This window comes from Hylobates moloch, unplaced genomic scaffold (assembly GCF_009828535.3).
Source record: "Hylobates moloch isolate HMO894 unplaced genomic scaffold, HMol_V3 SCAFFOLD_11, whole genome shotgun sequence".
NCBI lineage: Eukaryota > Metazoa > Chordata > Mammalia > Primates > Hylobatidae > Hylobates > Hylobates moloch.
Window position 1 is genome coordinate 44,421,252 of NW_026652286.1, and position 22,317 is coordinate 44,443,568.

Consider the following 22,317-nt stretch of genomic DNA (forward strand, 5'->3'; position numbering starts at 1 on the left):
TTGCGGGGTACATGAATGACATGCCTAGTCAAACCAATCCCTTGAGTCCTATGCAAATCAGATACCGCCTCCTCCAGCCTCTGTATATACCTGGCTGGTATCCATGGCAGGTGGGGTTCCCTCTCTTGGCTTTGGAGCCCCCCCTCCCTCTGTCTCTGTACAGGGGAGCTTCTTCCTTCTCCCTTCCTTCTTGCCCCTCCTTCCCTATTAAACTCTCTGCTCCTTAAAACCAATCCACGTGTTTCCGTGTCATCTTATCTAATTCGATGTGAGACAGGAGCCCTGGTGTCCCTCCACTCATCAGAGCCGTATCACTGGGGGATCAAGGAAGGCTTTCAGGAAGATGTGACAGTGATGACTGAAGGATGAGGAATTTTCCAGACAAGGAATCACCTGCCTGGAATGCTCACAAGATCCTGGGAGAGTGATCAGTCAAGTATCATCGGAGATATTTTACAGTGGAGGCCCCCGAGGAAACTGAGAGACTAGCCCAAGGCCACACAGGGCTGGCTGTCCTTTTCAGTGACATGACCTCTCCCTTCAGGCCCACTGCGTTAGGCCCTGGCTGTTCTCTGCTCATGGCCAACTGCCTGCCTCTGCAGGGCTTCTGGGCAGTTGACCAGCTGCTCCTACAACTCACCTACCCATGAAGTTATAGAGAAGCTGCTAATCCAATCTTTCCCAATTGCCTTCCATCACCAGGGAACAAGCAATCAGAGCCTCAGCAAGCCACATACCCCAGAAAAGACGCCAGGCCCTGGGCCTCTCTGTAGAACTGCTTGAGAGGTACAAGGTCTACTTGAGCAAGCCTAGGGTTTCAGTGTGTGATCTGGACCCTTCCAGGACTCAGCTTTCTCTGAACACTAGGAAACTGGCTGGGCACGGTGGCTCACGCCTGTAATCCCAGCACTTTGGGAGGCCAAGGAGGGCGGATCACGAGGTCAGGAGATCGAGACCATCTTGGCTAACATAGTGAAACCCCGCCTCTACTAAAAATACAAAAAATTGGCCGGGCGTGGTGGCAGGCACCTGTAGTCCCAGCAACTTGGGAGGCTGAGGCAGGAGAATGGCGTGAACCCGAGAGGCAGAGCTTGCAGTGAGCCAAGATTGTGCCACTGCACTCCAGTCTGGGTGACAGAGCAAGACTCTGTCTCAAAAAAAACAAAAAACAAAAAAAAAACTAGGGAACTGTATTGAAAAGTTCTCAGTGGGGACCCCATGAACAAGACTTGGAAGCTAAGACTTAGGGAAGGTCAGTGACTTATTAATGGTCACATAGCTTGTTAGTAACTATGACAAAAGTAAAATGAGGTCTTTTAATTCTAAAACTCTTGTATTCTTTCTGTAACATTACGATGCCTTTCCAACATTCTGGAAAGGCATTCAAAAAACCTGTGTACACCCTAGCATTCAAAAAACTGTGTGATGATCTTCAGAAACTCTCACTATAAGTATCAAATTACAGGAGCGATGCCCTTGAGGCCTTGACCTTTGGTCTAGGATAAAGCTTCTGTTTCAATCCACTGCAAGCCACAAGGATATTTACATACTTCCTGATTAAGAGAGCTGGATGTTTTGGTTGCTCTGATGCCATCATTAATATCTTCCCATCCAGCCAAAATGATACAACAATCAATAAACAGACAGCCTCTCTGAGGCCCCGAGACAGCCAAATGTATTTACCAGCCAGGGTTTTGTTAATTAGATAAAATCCCTGGATCAATGTGCAGGACATTTACCTATGCTGTAGCTAAGTACATTCTGGACACCTCAATCCTGGCACATGGACAGCAAGTGCCTCAAGCCCCAAGCTGGGGCATCCAGGGACAAGAACCAAACCAAGCTGTCAATGTGAAGCTAGAATAAATATGTTTACCCCTCAAAAAAGCCCAACCCTTTCTTTTTTCCTGAACTGTAAACCAAATCAGATTTTTTTTCCCAAAGCCATCTAGTAAACCAGTTTGGGCTAGTATGAAGTTCTTTATTTTCTAAAGCCATAAAACCAGAAATCAAAACAGGACACCAAAAGAATCTTGTAAATGATAATTTAAGAGGCAACACGGCATGTATAGTGGGAAGTCAGAAAGACCCAGAGGTTCTACTGACTAACTGACATTTCCATTGGCATGTTGAATTCAGCATGTTTAAAACTGAACTCATAATCTTTTCCCCCAAACCCAGCGTTCCTCAGGGATCCACATCTCGGTGAATGGCAAGAGCATCTACACAGATGATCGAGCCAGAAAACTGAAATCCATTAAGACCGTTTTCTCCCTAATCAACCATGTCCAATCATATTCATTCATTTATTGAACACTTACTGTGTGGCAGGCACTGTACCAGGCATTGTCCTAACCATCACCAAGTCCTATCTAGCTTACTTCCTCCATCTCTGCTGCTGCCATCTTAGTCTACGTCACATCTTCTCTCATTTGGACTACTCCAGCTGCTTTTCAACCAGTCCTCCAGCATCCACCACAGATCTCTATGTGGTAGAGAATCTGTTCTCTACCAAACAACCAGAATGATCTTTTAAAACTGCAGATCTCTATCATGTCACAATGTGTACCTGTTAGTCTCTCTTTCTCACACATACACATACTGGCTGAAAATTCCTCAATGGTTGCCCATGCTCTTAGGACAAAAATAAAAATTGTTAATATGGCCTACAGACCCAGTGTGGTATGGTCCCTGCTTAACTCTCCAACCTCATTTGACACCACTCTCCCCCTTGCTTTCTAGGGTCCAGCCTTATTGGCCTTCTCTCAATTCCTCAATTTCTCCACATCTTTGATTCAGGACCTTCCTCCTGCTGTTCCCTCTAACTGAACTGTCTTCCGCCTTTCTCTTCATCCTTAAGAGTTCACTTCAATCTCATTTACCAGAGGCTTTGATCTAGGACTTTGATCTCTAGAACTGAGAGCAATACATTTATGCTGTTTATAAACCACTCAATCTGTGGTACTCTGTTATAGCAGCCCAAACAGACAAAGACAGTTGCCTTCGGTGACTAGCTTTTTTCACTTAGCATATTTTCAGGGTTCATCTATGTTGTAGCACGTAACAGTACCTCCTTTGAATTGATGAATAATATTCTGATGTACTGTTCTATCATATTTTTATGCAAAATGTATCAGGCCCAGAGAGACCTGAGTATAGGACCTCAGCCACAATCCCACACCCTTGCCCCATGCCTGGGGGCAATTGTTTAAAGCCATTTTTTTCTTTCTTTTCTACCCTGTAGTTTCCTAACTAGCTGCCTCACCCATTATTTTCCTGTAGTTCCTGGAATATGTTATAAAGAACAATGTATAGCCAAATAATAGCTTATGTTATTTTAATGTAAATTCTTGGTAAACAACTTAGAAAGTGCCTCTTCTGCGTGGTGGCTCAGGCCTGTAATCCCAGCACACTTTGGGAGGCCGAGGTGGGCAGATCACTGGAGGTCAGAAGTTCGAGATCAGTCTGGCCAACATGGTGAAACCCCATCTCTACTTAAAAAAACAAAACAAAAATACGCCGGGCGCGGTGGCTCATGCCTGTAATCCCAGCACTTTGGGAGGCCGAGGCGGGCAGATCATGAGGTCAGACCATCCTAGCTAACATGGTGAAACCCCGTCTCTACTAAAAATACAAAAAATTAGCTGGGTGCGTTGGCCGGTGCCTACGGTCCCAGCTACTCGGGAGGCTGAGGCAGGAGAATGGCGTGAACCCAGGAGGCAGAGTTTGCAGTGAGCTGAGATCGCGCTACTGCACTCCAACCTGTGGGACAGAGCGAGACTCCGTCTCAAAAAAAAAAAAAAAAAAAAAAAAATACAAAACTTAGCCAGGTGTGGTGGCGTGTGCCTCTAATTCCAGCTACTTGGGAGGCTGAGGTATGAAAATCACTTGAACTCAGGAGGCGCAGGTTGCAGTGAGCCGAGATCGTGCCACTGCACTCCAGCTTGGGTGACTGAGTGAGATTCTGTCTCAAAAACAAAAAAAAAAAGTGTCTCTTGTTTTTCCCTTTAAAAACACACTTGCAACTATTGCTAATCTGGAGCATATATTTACGGCAACTTGAATCTAGACTCCTGGGTTGCAGTCCCCAAACTTGGCCCCAATAAACTCTTTCTACTAATTTTGCTTTAGTTTTTTCCTTTAGGTCCACATTTCCACTTTTTGGCTAATATGAATAATGCTGCTGTGAACACTCATTACACTAGTGTTCATGTTTTCCTTCTCTGGGGCATATACCTATAGTGGACTTGCTGGGTCTTAAGGTAACTCCTGTTTAACATTTTGAGGAACTATCAAACTGTTTTCCAAAGCGGCTACACCATTTCACATGCCCACTAAGAATGTATGAGGGTTCCAATGTCTCCACATCCTCACCAACACTTAACTTACTGTTATTAGTCTGTTTTATTGTAGCCATCCTAATGAGTGTAAAGTATCAGGTTTTGATGTGAATTTCCTAACAAGGGTTGAGCATTTGTATATTTCCTAACAAGGGTTGGTCATTTGTATATTTTCTTTGAAGAAATGTCTATTCAAATCCTTTGTCCTTTTTTTTTTTTTAAAGAGACAGGGTCTCACTCTGTTGCACAGGCTGGAGGGCAGTGGCGCAATCACAGTTCACTATAACCTCCAACTCCCAGGCTCAAATGATGCTCCTGCCTCAGCCTCCCAAGTAGCTAGGACTACAAGCACATGCCACCACATCCGGCTAATTTTTTTTTTCTTTTCTTTTCTTTTTTTTTTTTTTGAGGCAGAGTCTTGCTACATTGTCCAGGCTGGTCTCAAATTCCCGGCCTCAAGTCATCCTCCTGCCTCTCAGGCTCCCAACCACGGCCAGCCCATTTTTAAATTACCTTTTTATTGTTAAGTTATAAGAGTTCTTTATGTATTCTGGATGTAAGTCCCTTATCAGATATATGATTTGCAAAATATTCTCCCATTCTGTGAGAGTCTTTTCACTTTCTTGATAGTGTCCTTTGAAGCATGAAAGTTTTTAATTTTGATGAACTCCAATTTTTTTTCTTTCATTGCTTGTGTTTTGGAACCATATCTAAGAAAGCTTTGCCTAACCCAAGGTACAAAGATTTACTCCTAGGTTTTCTCCTAAGAATTTTATAGTTTTACTCTTACATTTAAGTCCATGAACCACTTTGAGTTCATTTTCATGTATGGCGTTAGATAAGCGTCCAACTGTGTTCTTTTGCATGTTGATATCCGGTCATCCCGGCACCATTTGTTGAGAAGACAAATTGTACTTCACTTTTGAAGTACATAATTACAGTTGCATAATTAGTCATCTGACTCCTAGTTAGACTGTGCCAAGAGGGCAGGGACTGTGCCAGTCTTGTTTGTTACTGTTATCTGCCACATTCAGCCCAATGCCTAGTTCTGAATATGCACTCATAAGTATTGGCTGAATGAATTAATCATTTTGTTATTAGTAATAATGACTCTGCCACTCTGTGGGGTTAGGTATTATCATCTTCATGTTAGTTGGAAGGTAGGTAATTTGTCCCTTGTTTCACTGGCTCTCAATGTTTGACTCATGTCCTTCTTCCTCACCAGAGGGCACACGAGCTCCTCCAGTGCAGGGACTGTTTCTCCTTCCTCATTTTGTTGCCACAAATTCAGCTCAGAGCTAGGCACAAAGCACAGGCTGGACAGATGGGCGACTGAGGGACAAACGGAGAGTCAATCAATGTTCTCCATGACCACGTCCCTACCTGTCTCCAGTCCCTCCTGGCCTCAGACTGTGATTCGGCAACACCGAACGGCAAGTGACTTCCCCTCCGCATACCCCCCAGGCTGCTCCTTGCCTCGTGCTACCATATATGCTGCCCTTTTTGCCTGGAATGGCTTCCCCTTCTATTTACAAAGTCCAACTGATATTTTAAGTCTATGATCAGGTGCCATTTCCTCTGGAAGTCTTTCTCAGATCCCCCAGGCTGTTTGTCCTCTGGTCTCCTGCAGCCCCTGTAGTTTCCTGTCTCACAGCGTTGACCACCCTATTGCCACAGTTTACCCCTGCTTCTGTCATCATGGGCAGGAACCATGCCTGCTCAAGTGTTCCCTGTGCCAAGCAGAGGACTCAGGATATGGCAGATGCTGTTTGTCAAATGAACAAATAAACCCTGGAGAAAAAGGGCAGGCAGTCTGAGGCCCAAGACTGATCTTGCCAGGCTTCCTTTATTAAGAGACTGCTTGGTCTGATGAACAACTGAGGTAAGCACTCAGCAGAGGCCTAGCCCCTTGCTGGGAGAAGGGAGATGGGTAGGGGTGTTGTCTTTCACCCAGTTTGTGCTGAAGGAAATGTGATCTCCGCTGGGAGAACAGGAGGCCTCACTTTTCCCAGTCCCAGTCCTGACAACTCCTCACATGGCTCCGCCTGAGCCTGGACAGATGTGCCTCTAGTCTGCCTTTTGCCCTAGGTTTCGGGTGAGCAGTTCCTCAGGCTCAAGTTTGGGGTAAGCCCAGGAGCACGACCACCTGCTCACACTGCTGACAGGTAGGAGGCCAGGCTTCCACTTCTGAGGAACCAGAGATGGATGAACTTAAGTGCCTCAGGGGAGAAGGGAGGAAATGGATGTCACACAGGAAGGGAGGGAGGGAGGGAGTGAGGGAGGAAACAGAAGAGACCTGGCCTCCCTTTGATATAGCCAAGGGGAGTGTGAAAGGAAGACTCTGGACTGCTTACTTCAGGTACACTGAGAAGTCAATAAAAAGCAAAGAAAGAGTCACAAAAAACAAATAAGTGCCACCGTGCTGTGGAACAGGGTAAAAGACTGTAGAGAACGCAACCTTGTCTCTGCCCTTCAGGAGGACACAATCCAGCAGTTTCAGATGAAATATAGCCCACAGACTTCTTCATATAAAGAACAGTGTGGCAAGTGGCATTCAGCTCCACTTCTCCAACCTGACATCCAGCTTCTCTTCCACAAAAGGAGCTCCCTCCTGTGACAAGCTGCCATGGTCCTTTCTAGATGACCCTCATACCCTCCCAGACCAGAAGGCAGGTGTAGGATGAGAGTGGGGGGAATAAACAAAGGAAGATGAGATCACACCCAGCTGGGAGGAATCCAAGAAGGCTCTGTAAGGAAAGCAGCACTAGAGCTTTGAAAGGTGTAAGCAGAGGATAATGAATACAGATGGCAGAGGGCCATCTCTGGAGGACCCGCCTCCAGGGCCCACGGACTGAAGATTCCAGGGTGTCCTTAAAGAGGAGGATCGAGTACCCCCCCCCGGGAGTAGAAGAGCCTTAGGCCGCTGCCCTTCACTATCCAGAACTTTCCCAAGACTCTGGGGCTAAGGACAGGAGCTGGGGGAGGTCAAGTAGAGACAGGCACAGTACAGAGCCCCAGAGAGGTCAAGTGGGTTAGAAGGGTAAAGGACAACATTATTTATGAGGTCTGAGTTTTGCTCTAAATACTGATATTATTGACCATATCAATCATATACACAGTGACCCAACCATGTATAACCTGCAGTCATGTACTACCCAATGATGTGTTTGTTAACGATAGACTGCATGTATGAGGTGGTCCTATAAGATTATAATGAAGCTGAAAAATTCCTATCCTCTTGTGACGTTGTAACTGTCTCAACATCACAGTGCAATAAATGACCTTTTCTGTATTTAGATACGTCTAGATACATAAAAACTTACCATTATGTTACAATTGCCTACAGTATTCGGGACAATAACGTGCTATACAGATTCCTAGCCTAGGAGCAACAGGCTATACCATATAGATTAGGTGTGTGGTAGGCTATTACCATTTAGGTTTGGGTAAGTATACTCTATGATGTTCACACAGTGATGAAATTGCACTACTCAGAATGTGTCCCTATTGTTAAGCAAGGCATGACTGTATGTGTAAATTCAAAAAAAAAAAATGAGTATGGGATTCTGTCCTGCTATAGGCAGGTCTGTTGGGCAGAGCTAAGAGCCCAGGACATTGAAGAAGAAATAAAGAGCAGCACGAACCACCTGTACAGAGTCTAGGGTACAGAAAGGCTGAATAAGGACCTACGTAGGAATTCCAGAAAGTTTCCTTCTAGCAAGGATGGTCAGGCTCCCTTTACCCCCACTGCCCCCAGGCCTGGCTCTGTTCGCAGGAAGAACTATAACTGATGGGTTACATGTCTGTTTCCTTGAGACCAGGGCCTGGGTCACCATCCCCATCCCCCATCTGCAGTGCCCAACAGAGGCCCACTCACTCTTTCATAATCAAGAACTGCTTTGGGTGAGGGGGAGGGAAGGATGTCCTCATTCAGGCCCTCATCATCTTGAATCTGTCTTTACTGAAACAGAAACAGCCCCTTAACAGATCGGCCCTCAGTCTTTTCCCAATGCAGTCCATCCTTCACTCCTCTGCAAGTCAGCCTTAACTAGGTCATTCCCCTGCTCAAAAACTTCCCACATCTCCCCACTGTGTATACAGTAAGAGTTCAAAACTCCTCACCCTGGGCATGGCAGGCCTTGCAGATTCCAGCTTCTCTCAGACAACCTTCCCTCTTTCCTGACACCCTGTACAAATCCCACCTCAGGAGCATCAACATATTCCGCAGGCCCAGCAGCCAGCCAGCATCTACTTCCTGCCTTTGCTTAGCTTGCTCCTGGCTCTGTGGTCTTGTATGAGATGGGGGCTGAGGGCAGGTCTGTGCCTTGCTCATCTCTGATGTCCTCACATGGAGTGAAGGGAGATTCTGACAGGGTCATCCTGACCAAGTGAGGTGGGACAAGAGGAGGCAGGAGAAAAGCAGGCTAGAGCCTGAGGACACACATGAAAAGCCCCCACAGACACTATCCACACGAGAATGAATGTTCAGAAAAATTGTCTGAATCACACACACACCGTAAAGTTCAATTACTGTTTGCTATTAGAAAAACATGTATTTGAGGCCAGGCGCGGTGGCTCATGCTTGTAATCCCAGCACTTTGGGAGGCCGAGGCGGGCGGATCACGAGGTCAGGAGATCGAGACCACAGTGAAACCCCGTCTCTACTAAAAATACAAAAAATTAGCCGGGCGTGGTGGTGGGCGCCTGTAGTCCCAGCTACTCGGAGAGGCTGAGGCAGGAGAATGGCGTGAACCCGGGAGGCGGAGCTTGCAGTGAGCCGAGATTGCACCACTGCACTCCAGCCTGGGTGACAGAGCGAGACTCCGTCTCAAAAAAAAAAAAAAAGAAAAACATGTATTTGAAAGAACTAAATAATCAATGCCTGGCAGCTCAGTGGAATAGGGTAGTGGCATCCCCTGGGGGACGGAAGAATGGATTCCCAACATTGCTGCTCTGCAAATGCCCTGCCAAAAGGGGAAAGCCGCAGCCCGGCAGCCCTTGGCAGTAGCCAACAGGTGATTCCAGGGTCAGCAAGGGTCAGTTTCCATACCCGTACTCCCTGTACTGCAGCAGAATGAAGCAAAGCACATCTGTTTCTGGAGGAATGAAGATGCCACACACAGCCTGCAGTTATGAATGGCTCTTATAACAACAGGATGACATCTGTGCTTGGTTTTTAAGATGCATCATTGCATGTTTATTAAACTATTGCTCCATCATATTTATTTGGCTACAAAACAACTCCCAGCCCATACTTCCAAAAGTGGTTTATTAAAAACTAAGGCTTGAACATTAATACTCAAAAGCACCCTTGAGAATCAATAATAATGCTGCAGACAAAATGAAAGGGAATCAAAGCAGTAAGTCTTGGTGGGTGTCGGCTGCTTTTCAACACTTTCTTGTATGTTCAGGAAGCTAAGGTGGGCAAGAACACCAAGGGCCTGTGGCACTGGGTGTGGAAATAGCCACCCCAACACTTGACTTCCTGTCTAACATGCAGACATGATGGCAAGGAAGGGGGGTGTCCTATGGCCACCTAGCTCTATATAAATGGCCAAGAGAGGCCAAGGTTAGGCCCAGTGGGGGCATAGTTTCAACAAGAATAAGACCTCTGCCCTTAACCAACAGCCCTGTAACTGATGCCCCATGCTGGCCCCAGTCTGAGCATCCATCTTGGAAACAGACTCTGCCCTATACCTGGCACTGGGCTGAGCCGAGTTGAATCTTGCCCTTGCCGAATAATACGCCTCAAATTCAACCTGCCAGTGGTCACTGGAGACTAGCTGAGCCAGTGAAGCTACAGAAATGCAGTCTGTCCCTGGGCAAAGCTAGGTATGGGCCCCTGGCCCTGCAGGCAGGCATTTCTAGCCCCAGACCTTCTGGCAGATGGTCTCTTCCACCTCTGTCCCAGATCCCCAAGCCTTTCCATAGATGCCCACCTGCAACCTGTCCAGGCAGCAAGCAGTAACACATGGCCATTCCCAAAGAAAGAGCACAAATCAGAAGATTCAGAGAAGAACCCAAAGGATATGGGGGCTGAGGGGAGTCCAAACCAACCCAGTGAAGAACAAAATAGCTGAAGGATCCAGGGATGTTTGGGAGCTGACTCCCTACCAAAAATATCCAAGGGATGATCTGGGTAAAGGGAGCCCAGGTGACTCTGTGACTACACAGATGTCACAGGGGACAGTTCCCAGCTAAGGGTAAGGATTTCCTCCAAAGCAAAGTCATCACATGAGAAGAGGCTCGCCCTACTCAGCCTCTCCTGTCAGGGAGAGCAAGGCCTGGGGTTCAACTCACCTGCTGACTTCTTGCATATTGTTGGCACGGGCAGCTTCCAACAGGGCTGCATCTGAAGAGAAAGGGGGCACTGGTCAGATCCACGGCCAGGACATACCCATCTCAGGACTGCGTGGAGGGCCCACTAAGACAGTGGCAGTACGTTAGAAACATGGACTTTAACAAGCAAACTGATGTCACAATATATAATGAGAAACGAATCATTCCCTCCCCACATGGTGTCCACTGTTAACAACCTGACTTCCACACCTTTCTACTACAGAGCCCAAACTCTTCACTCCTCTCATCATAGAGGGAATGCAGGTCAATTGCTAGCATCATGTCTTGCCTATGGTAAATAATGTGCTCTTCATAATCTATGAAGCTCTGCATATGCTTTATGTTCCTATGAGTTATTACTAACCATTCCCTGACCTTGTCCACTTTCTCCCTCAACTCTAGTTCTTCAACCCAGTTCTGAATCTTGATGTCAGAAGTCATAAACCCAAAAGCAAAGGTAGAATGAGAGGAGCAAGCAGGGTGCAGGCCTCTCTGAGGATGGAGAGGTCTCAGCTAGGAGTCTTTGAGATCTGGCTCCATTCCACTCCTACTACTCACCACGTGACCATGACAGCTCCTCTCTCCCTCTCAACCACAGCTTCCCTGACTGTAAAACATGGACAAAACTCCTTGCCCTGCCAGCTTCACAAGGATGTCAAGGAGATGAAATGACAGTTGAGACATCTGCAAACTCCCCAGTGCTAAGCCCAGGGAAGGGAGACCCAAAGCAGAGGAGACACCAAGCCTAGGAGAAAAACAATGCTAGCTAAGTGAGTCTGGCCAGGTCTGGGCAGCCTGCAGGCTGTTGCCACCACCCTGTGGCCATAAAGAAAATTGGACTGACCCAGAAAAACTCAAAAGTCAACAGGAGAGGCATAATCTTTTCAAATAGCTCAATACCAGGTACATGGAGCCCTCTGTGCCCAGCCTGGTTCTGAGCTACACTGCTGGGCACTGGATGGATTCATAGCCAGCCCTGACTCAGGGAACTCTCAGTCCAGCCAAAGGACTCACCCATGAGCAAATGCACTGGAGTAGAGTGAAAGAGCAGGATCTGGAGACAGTCAGACCTGGGGTCTAGCCCAGCTCTGTCGCTTATTTGCTGTATAACCTAGCCCACTTATCTAACCTCCTGAGCCTTAGTTTCCTTATCTGTACAATACACCTTATCATGCATATGAAAGCCAGTCCTGTGGTTCAGACATGGATGCCTCCTGGCCTAGATTCCAGGGACAGGTCCTTTCTACTTACCTTACCCAAATGTACCCAAAGCACATACCCAAGCATGGCTCAGACAGCCACCAGCTGGGAGGGGATCAAGCCTTCCTTAGAGATGGCTGTATCCACTCTCCCCTCACTCTGCAGAAAAAAATGTGGCTTCTACAAGGTTATAGAGAGAGGAATGAGCTAAGAACCAGGGCCTCCTGGCTTCTAAAAGGGTTCAGTTTCTAGCACACTGCACTGAGGGTCAAAACTCTAAGTCAGGGCACAGGGTAGCTGGCAAGTCAGTTCTAGCAGGAACTGGTCACGGCTTTGACCATTATCTATTTTGGTAAATAGACCGTGGTATTCTTGCTGGAGTTCATAGGCCATAAAGTCCAGTTGGGAACCCCCAGGAACTTCTTAGGCAAGACCTCACCAAATACACTGGACTCAGAACATTCCCTGCTCATGAACCTTCCATAAATCTCCACTGCCTACAGAAGAAATTCCAATACCCTCACCCACCCCACCCCTGACTGGCTTCCAGGCCCCACTCCATCTGCTCTCATCTAATTCCAAAGACCTTATCCTCCAACCAAGCTGGCCACTCTGCTAGCCCCTGCACACACCATGGTGCCCTGAAACTCTGTTATTTCCATTCCCTGAAGCCTTTGCATGGAATATAATCCAACTCTCACACATTTACTGAGCACCTACTAAGTTCCAGACACTGTGGTGGGCAAATGATGTCTAGGTATTTGGGAAAGTTGCTAGTATAACCTGAAAACACAAAAGAGAAGATACATTTCCTGCTCTCATGGGGCTCACAAGGTCACTCTCCTTTTCATTTCTACTTCATCCTTCAGAACTCAAGTTCGAATTTCCCATCCTCTGGGGTCTCCAATACTCCAGCAAGGCTTTCCTGATCCTACTGGCCCTCTGATCCCCCAACAACACATAGCACCACTCACCAGCCCTACATTCCAACTGCCTGCACTGTCCCCTTGACTGATTTTGTGTTAAGTTAGGACTTCCCACACACCTAGCCTAAAACTAGACGCACGGTGGGTATCCCCAAAAATGCTGGAAGTTATAGGATTACAACATGCCTAAGCTCGATGCCCTTAGCGTCTATTTCAATACCCTCATTTTGTAGATGAGGAAACGGGACCAGTGAGGACAAGCAAAAGTCCAAATTCACAGTGAGAGTTAGACACAGAACCAAAACAAGATCCCCAGTGTTGTCTCTCCCAGACCAAAGTCCTTCCTTTACAACTGGCCACATCAAACGAGCCAAAGTCAAGGCACTCCCTATTCCCCCACTCTTGCTCCAAATTCTCAGAGCTTGGGGTGCATGGAATCTATGGACACCACGCCTCAGTCTTTCTTCTTGAGGAACGACTAAGAACCTGAACGTCTGGACTCACATAGGTCATAAGTCTGGCTCTCTGTCCGCTCTCTCAGCTGCTGCTTAGCTCCATGGATCCAGATGAGATGCTAATCGGGATCAGCCAGTCCCCCAGCAGTTGCCCTTTGGCCTCTAGGAATCCACCTTCCTTCTCCTGCCAACTATCCCACATGGCAAGATCACCTCACAGCATGTGAGACCAGACACAGCAAAATCCTGAGACTGACAGACTCAGGCCGCTGAACTCCAAAAAGAGTCAAAATAACAGTACTGTAAAAATGTTGAGAAATTATCCTTCACTATATAAATAAAGAAATTGGTCAGACGCGGTGGATCACGCCTGCAATCCCAGTACTTTGGGAGGCCGAGGCGGGTGGATCATGAGGTCAAGAGATCGAGACCATCCTGACCAACAACTAAAAATACAAAAACTAGCTAGGTGTGGTGGCCTGCACCTGTAGTCCCAGCTACTCGGAAGGCTGAGGCAGGAGAATAGCTTGACCCGGGAGGCAGAGGTTGCAGTGAGCCGAGATTGTGCCACTGCACTCCAGCTTGGCGACAGAGCGAGACTCCATCTCAAAAATAAACAAATAAATAAATAAATAAATAAATTGAGGTCAAGCTGGCATTAGAATCGAGTCAGGTTGTTCCTGACTCTGGCACCTTTGGTGGCAGGGGGTGGGGGGGGAGCGGTTTGTCAACTTCTCTAAACCATCTAGCGGTTGCCCTTAAAACACCCCATAATTTCCGTTTCCTGGAGATCTCAGGAAAGAGGAATTGGACCAGGCAGAATATGACAAACATAAGGGGACCATACTATAATATTAGATGTTTAGTCCAATATCCCCATTGTACAGATGATAAAATGATACCCAGAGAGGGGAGGCAGATCTATGATACGAGATTATACAACTCTGAGGTGATGAGGTCTCTAGGGCAACACCCTGTCCCTGTAACCAGATGATGTCTGAGTCCCTCCAAGACTTAGGCTCTAAGGATCTAAACCTATAAGCACCTCCCACCCTCCTAAGATACGAAGTTAGGACAATCTTCCCCCCTCTCCCTTCCTCAAACCCAGATCTCATAATCACCCTTGTTGGACGGACTCTTGCTGTAGCAATGAACCACCAGCGCTGCGGCCAGGGCCCACATGCCCAGTCCGGCCCTGCTGGGGACCCCGTTCCAGCTGTCCTGTCCTGGGAGTGTTTCTTCGGGGCCAGGAAGGCGTCTCCAAGTGGCAGCCGCGAGGCATTTGGTATCGAAGCGTCCTCCCTGGCGCCCCCCGGTGGCTGCCCCGCGTCCGGAGAACAAGGCGGATGTTCCAGGGCGCCCCCCGGCGGCTACCCTCAGCCACTGCGGCTCCCCGAGACTCCCAGTGGTCACATTCCGGCCAGAAGCACCTCCATGGCCCCGGAGCGTTGGGGACCTGAGCAGCCGGAGGAGTAGCCGTGGCGCCGGTGCTTTTCTCCTCAACACCAGGGACCCCAGCATCTTGACAGCTGCTTCGATAACCCCGTGGTGCCGGCCCCTGTGCTGGCCACGTCCAACATGGCTGCCGCGGCGCGTTCGAAGACGCCGCGAACAGGGTGGAGTTGCGCACTACCTCACGGGAGGGGTAGTCCACAGCCCTAAGCCTTTCCCCAGCTGGAGAACAAATAAACTACGTTTCCCAGAAGGCTGTGGGATTGCGTCACAATGACTGCGGGCATATAGGAGCCCGGGGCATGTTGGGAAATAGAGTTCGGGTGAAGAGGCGTGACGATTAAAGATTAGAATCCCATGACTTCTTTCTTTCCTAGTTTAGTTGAAGCACACGACAGACTTTTTTTTTTTTTTTTTTGAGACGGAGTCTCTCTCTTTCTCACAGGCCGGAGTGCAGTGGCGCGATCTCGGCTCACTGCAACCTTCGTCTCCTGTGTTCAAGCAGTTCTCCTACTTCAGTCTCCCAAGTAGCTGGGATTACAGGCGCCCGCCACCACGCCCAGCTAATTTTTGTATTTTTAGTGGAAACCGGGTTTCACCACGTTGGCCAGGCTGGTCTCTAACTCCTGACCTCAGGCGATCCGCCCTCCTCGGCCTCCCAAAGTGCTGGGGTTACAAGCGTGAGCCACCGCGCCCAGCCCACAATTTTTGACTGGTGTAAATTACACAAGAATCTTCAGCAGAGTCGTATTATGAAACTTATGCTTATTTAGTTTAGCCTATTTCTTTTTTCAGCCTGGGCGGCCTTTCAAAAAGATGTTTAGGGTAACTACTGCACCTGAGATAGTAATACATTTTATTTGAAGTGTTGACTTCCGGTCTTTTTTTTTTTTTTGAGACAGAGTCTCACTCTGTCGCCAAAGCTGGAGTGCAGTGGCGCCATCTCAGCTCACTGCAACCTCTGTCTCCCGGGTTCAAGCGATTCTCCTGCCTCAGCCTCTCGAGTAGCTGGCATTACAGGCATGCACCACCACGCTTCGCTAATTTTTGTATTTTTAGTAGAGACGGGGTTTCACCATGTTGGCCAGGCTGGTCTCCAACTCCTGACCTCAAGCGACCCACCTGCCTCAGCCTCCCAAAGTGCTGGGATTACTGGCGTGAGCCACTGCGCCTGGCCCCGATTGTGTTATTTTTAAAGGGCTTTCAAGTGGGTCATCTCATCTGATCCTCATGGCAGCTGTGTGTGAGAAGCTGGGCAAGAACTGTTATTCCCATCTACAGCGAAGGGAATTGAGGCTCAAAGGTGAAAAGATTTGCCAGTAAATCACCTGGAGTAATGCTCAGGTCTTCTGACTTTGAGCATATAGTTTCCATTAACACCTGTACTCCCATCCCGCCCCCTCTTTTCCAAACTGAACCCATAGGTAGGCAAAGAAGGAAGTTCTTCTTTGTGCCAGTTCTGTTTCTTGCAAGTCTTGTAGATCTGCTCAGACTTCACATGATCAGAGTCTTCCCTGACCATTCTGGTTAAAATAGTAATGCTACGCACCCCATCCTAATTTTTCTTCACAGCCATTTATCACCATCTGACATACTACATTTTTATTGTCTTTCTCCACTACAGCATGAGCCCCATGAGACAGGGATTTGTTTTTTCACTTTTATATCACTAGCACTCAGAACAATGTCTGGAACAAAAGAGGCACTCAATTTTTTTATTTTTATGTATTTATTTATTTATTGAAACAGGGTCTTGCTCTGTCGCCCAGGCTGCAGTGCAGTGGTGCGATCTCAGCTCACTGCAAGCTCCGCCTCCCGGGTTCACGCCATTCTTCTGCCTCAGCCTCCCGAGTAGCTGGGAGTACAGGTGCCCGCCACCACGCTCGGCTAATTTTTTTTGTATTTTTAGTAGAGACAGGGTTTCACTGTATTAGCCAGGATGGTCTCGATCTCCTGACCTCGTGATCCGCCTGCCTCGGCCTCCTAAAGTGCTGGGATTACAGGCATGAGCTGCCGCACCCGGCCTGAGGCACTCAAATATTTTTTTCAGTGAATGCATTACTCTCACCTTATTAGTGTTGGAGAGTACATGAGCTTTGGCATTCAGGCAGACGTGGATTTTAATTTTGACTCTTGCATTTACATGCGTGACCTTGGACAAACTCCCTTTACCTCTCTGGTAGTTAATTACTCGTTGTTGAAGATAACAATTCCTACCTTCAAGATGATTGCTTGTATTAAATAAGATAATATGTAGAAAGCCCCTAACACTGTCCCTGGCTCACAGTAGGTCTTCAAGAAATGGTAGCTATCATTGTATATTCTCTGCTCTGTGTATTCTATACACTTCCTCCAGGCAAAGATGGAACTTCTCATTTCCACATCCGTTAGTAAGACAGGAATGAATGAATGACTTTTTTGGGTTTTTTTTGAAACAGGGTCTCACTCTGTTACACAGGCTGGAGTCCAGTTGTCACTGCAACCTGAAAATGCTATAAAAATGCATTTTTTGTTTTGAGAGATTTTCTGTTTTGAGAAATTTTCTGTTTTGAGAGATTTTCAGCACATACTATTTTGTTAACCACCCCATTTACTATAGCAACTTCACCTTCCCTGTATTCTTAAAACATTTCTGTCTCCCAACTTAGGGTGGTCACAGCAGGAAGAGCAGTCTCCGAAAGCTCCCATTACCAGATGCAGAGTTCAAACCCTCTCACTGCAGACACATCCCGGGGCCCTTCAGTTTACTTAGCAATGCATAATTTTCAAAGCACTTCCCCATTGATTCTCTCATTTTATTTTCACAGATACCATCTGCGAGGGGTTCAAGGAAGGGTTTAATTACTATCAGTATTTGGTAGGGATACTGACAAGCTTAAATTATCAATCTCTGAGTGGGGGATGTAGTGAGGAAGTATGGAAACACCCATTAGGGTCATGTGTGTTTGCTCAGTGCCTGTAATCCCAACACTTGGGGCAGGAGTTTGAGACCAGCCTGGGCAACATGGTGAGATCACAGTCTCTACAAAAAATAAAAAATTAGCCAGGCATGGGAGTGTACACCTGTAGTTCTATCTACTCAGGGGGCTGTGACAGGAGGATCCCCACACTACTGCACTTCAGTCTAGGCAACAGAGTGAGACCCTGTCTCCAAAAAAAAGAAAAAGAAAATAAAATTAAAACAAACAAAAAAACCCCACCCATTAGAATCAGCTGGGACTCAGAGTGAATTCCGTATGGTCAATAACCAATCCAGGGCCAGGCACAGTGGCTAATGCCTATAATCCCAGCACTTTGGGAGGCCGAAGTGGGAGGATCACTTGAGGTCAGGAGTTTGAGACCAGCCTGGCTAACATGGTGAAACCCCGTCTCTACTAAAGATACAAAAAATTAGCTGGGTGTGGTGGCACACGCCTGTAATCCCACCTACTCGGGAGGCTGAGGCAGGAGAATTGCTTGAACCCAGGAGGTGGAGGTTGCAGTGAGCCAAGATGGCACCATTGCATTCCAGCCTGGGCAACAGGGCAACTCCGTCTCAAAAAACAAGCACACAAAAAACTCTTAGGTCACATTTTAACAGATTTTCAACTCAGGATGGCTTCCTTTTGGTCTGCTCAGAAAGCAAAAATTTATATCAGGTTCCAATTAGCCCACCTTGGCCCTAAGCTTCTAACTGTTGGGTTGGGAGACAGAACTCCAGTTTTAGTTTGTAGTAAGGTGACTGGGGGATATCGGAATGGGGTTTAGGAGGAGACAGAAAGTGAAGAATCAATGCAGTTGCCGTGATCAGCTACCTCTGACATGGAGTTGCAGGCCATTTGGTGCTACACATTCTATAGGTTTCTGAGAAAAACTTTTCCAGAAAAAGAAAACAAAACAACAACACACACATACATTTTTAAACAAATAAGTAAATAGATAGTAGCTGGGCTTTTCACTGTTGGAGAAAGAAGTTATAAATAGGGAAAGAAAGAAAGCTAAAATGAACCTTGTGGTATTGAATTGGAATCAGATGTATCAGCATAAACTCATGGCTTTAATTTTATTTTTACTTTATTTATTTTTGAGACAGTCTTGCTCTGTCATCCAGGCTGGAATGCAGTGGCACGATCTTGGTCACTGCAGCCTCCACCTCCCAGGTTCAAGTGATTCTCCTGCCTCAGCCTCTTGAGTAGCTGGGATTACAGCAACGTACCACCGCCCAGCTAACTTTTGTATTTTTAGTAGAGACAGGGTTTCGCCACGTTGGCCAGGCTGGTATCGAACCAGCCTGATTGGTCTCAATTGGTTATTGACGATATGGTTTTGCCATGTTGGCCAGGCTGGTCACAAACTCCTGACCTCAAGTGATCTGCCTGTCTCAGCCTCCCAAAGTGCTAGGATTACAGGTTAGAGCCACCATGCCCAGCTGTAAAACTCATGGTTTTTAAAAATAGATACAGACAGATCAATACAGAAATATAAATATGTAAGTATGTACGGGTTCGTGTATTACATATATTACCTAGCCTCTGGGAGGGTCTAGAAGCAATTACACCCTAAAAACTGAAAACACCTAACACCCAGATGTAAACAGCATTCTCCAATAAACCAGAAACCAGTTACCTTTGGAGAATGGTTGTTTTTAGGTTGTTTTACTGGGCAGAGAAAATCCAAAATGAGTCAACAACATCGTATGTGCCAGGAAGTTAGGAAAGGCTCAAAACCAGATGCAGGCTTGTGAAAAGAACACAGGAGCCAGTGTGAAGGAGTTCATAATGACCTAAGTGGGAACAATTTAACTCAAAAGTAATGACCGTATGGGATTTTGATCCACAGAGTAAAACAAATATGATATAAATAATCAAATAAATAAATAGATAAATAGGGGAGGAATAAGGGAAGAGGCAGCTCTTTCTTTTTTCTGAGACGGAGTCTTGCTCTGTCGCCCAGGCTGGAGTGCAGTGGCGCAGGTCTCCCGGGTTCACGATATTCTCCTGCCTCAGCCTCCCAAGTAGCTGGGACTACAGGCACCCGCCACCATGCCCGGCTAATTTTTTTTTTTTTTTGTATTTTTAGTAGAGACGGGGTTTCACCGTGTTAGCTAGGATGGTCTCGATCTCGACCTCGTGATCAGCCCGCTTCGGCCTCCCAAAGTACTGGGATTATAGGCGTGAACCACCGCGCCCGGCCCGAGGCAGCTCTTCCTTACAGTGGAAGTTCAATCAATAAATGTAGAAGAAAGATAGAAATAGAGAATTACCAATAGGTAAACACTGGAGTAATAAAAATTTCAGGCTGGGCACAGTGACTCATGTAGTGACTCATGCCTGTAATCCCAGCACTTTGGGAGGCCAAGGCAGTAGGAGGATCACTCGAGGCCAGCAGTTTGAGACCAGCCTGGGTGACAAAGCGAGACCCTGTCTATACAAAAATATAAAATAAAAAAATTAGCTGAGCAGGGTGGCACACACCTGTTGTCCCAGCTACTTGGGAGGCCGAGGCGGAAGGATTGCTTGAGCCCAGGAGGTCAAGGCTGCAGCAAGCCTTGATTGCACCACAGTGCTCCAGCCTGGGTGACAGAGCAAGACCCTGTCTCTAAAAACATGAATAAAAATAAAAATAAACATTTCAGGCAAGATCCATAGATGATACTAAAATTAGTGGGTGACAAGGAGGAGAAACAGAATTTATATAGTCTCAAAAGTACTTCCTGCAGCCGGGCGCGGTGGCTCACGCCTGTAATCCCAGCATTTTGGGAGGCTGAGGCAAGTGGATCACAAGGTCAGGAGTTCAAGACCAGCCTGGCCAAGATGATGAAACCCTGTCTCTACTAAAAATACAAAAATTAGCCAGGCATGGTGGCAGGCACCTGTAATCCCAGCTACTCGGAAGGCTGAGGCAGGAGAATCACTCGAACCCGGGGGGTGGAGGTTGCTGTGAGCCGAGATCGCACCACTGCACTCCAGCCTGGGCAACAGAGTGAGACTTCATCTCAAAAAAAAAAAAAAAAAAGTACTTCCTGCAAGATAATTACGAACTACAAAAACTTTACAGTGGGGAAAACCTGGCAGACACCAATTTAACTACATGATCAAGGTAAATATCACCAGTAATAAGACATATACACAGCAGACAAAATGAATCCCTTGATACGATGCACTGGGAAGAACACATCATTTTTGTTCATTCTCATCGAGCATATATAACCTCATTCCAAACATGAGAAAACATCAGACAAACACATATTGAGGGACATTCTACAAATAACTGATTTATATTATTATTTGTATTAGTTTTCTGTTGCTGCAAAACAAATCACCATAAACTTAGCAGCTTAAAACAATTGCCATCTAATATCTCACAGTTTCTATGGGTCTGGAGTCTAGCATATTCTAACTATGCTCTGCTCTGGGTCTGAAATCAAGGTGTCGGCCAGCTGCATTCCCATCTGGAGGCTTGATTAGGGAAAGGTAGTTTTTCTTTTTGTTTTTTGAGATGGAGCTTCGCTCTTATTGTCCAGGCTGGAGTGCAGTGGTGCAATCTGAGCTCACTGCAACCTCCACCTCCCAGGTTCAAACGATTCTGCTACCTCAGCTTCCCGAGTAGCTGGGATTACAGGTACATGCCACCACACCCAGCTAATGCTTTTGTATTTTTAGTAGAGACAGGGTTTCACCATGTTGGACAGGTTGGTCTCGAACTTCTGACCTCAGGTGATCCACCCACCTTGGCCTCCCACAGTGCTGGGATTACAGGCATAAGCCACCATGCCCAGCCAGGGAAAGGTAGTTTTTCAAGCTGCCTTACATTGTTGGTTGAAATCATTTCCTAGCAGCTGTGGGACTGAGGTTGTATTGCTAGCCAGCAGCAGCTGAGAACCTCTCAGCTCCTGGAAAAACTCTCAGATCTTTGCCATGTAACCACTTCCTTAGATTCTCTCACACTTGCAAGCAAGCTTCTCTGACTTCAGGAAGGGCCTGGTTATTTTAAAGGGCTCACCTGATTAGACCAGGCCCACCCAGATAATCTCTCTTTTGATAAATCAAAGTCAACCGATAAGTAATATTATCACAGGAGTGATATCCCATCACATTCACAGGTTCTGCCTGTACTCAAGAGTGTATACAAAGTATGTACATTCAGCAGTGGAAACCTTAGGGATCATCTTAGAATTCTGCCTATCACAGTACTCTGCAAAAGTGTCAAGGTCATGAAAGATAAGGAAAGACTGAGGAGCTGTTACAGACTGGGGATTGAGAAGAAATAAATACTAAATGCACTGTGTAATCATGGATAGGACCAGGGAACAGAAAAGGGACATTTGTGGGAAAATTGATGAATTTCAAATAAATTCTAAGGTTTAGTTAACGATATTGTACAAATGTTAATTTCCTGTTCTTGATCACTGTATTATGGTTATATAAGATGTTCACATTGGGGAAGTGGAGTGGAGGATATAAGAGAACTCTTTGGGCCGGGCATGGCGGCTCACGCCTATAATCCCAGCACTTTGGGAGGCCGAAGCGGGCAGATCACAAGGTCAGGAGATGGAGATCATCCTGGCTAACACAGTGAAACCCCGTCTCTACTAAAAAATACAGAAAATTAGCCGAGCGTGGTGGC

The 22,317-nt window shown here is 46.7% G+C and overlaps 1 protein-coding gene across 6 annotated transcripts in view; it reads right to left on the minus strand.

Moving 5' to 3' along the window:
* The window catches only part of CLPB (ClpB family mitochondrial disaggregase), a 144,252-nt gene extending 129,342 nt beyond the window's left edge, over nucleotides 1-14,910 (minus strand). For 2 of the 6 annotated variants that reach the window (XM_058446443.1, XM_032166875.2), the window contains exons 1-2: nucleotides 14,382-14,909; nucleotides 10,641-10,692 (exon numbers count right to left, since the gene is read on the minus strand). In XM_058446443.1, coding sequence (XP_058302426.1) covers nucleotides 10,641-10,692; nucleotides 14,382-14,781 — 452 coding nt within the window. In that variant the 5' untranslated portion in view covers nucleotides 14,782-14,909. Of the gene's footprint in view, nucleotides 1-10,640; nucleotides 10,693-14,381 lie in introns of all 6 variants that reach the window. The other 4 variants (XM_032166874.2, XM_032166873.2, XM_058446442.1 and 1 more) reach the window with 3 other exon arrangements.
* Between the last annotated feature and the right edge of the window lie 7,407 nt (nucleotides 14,911-22,317).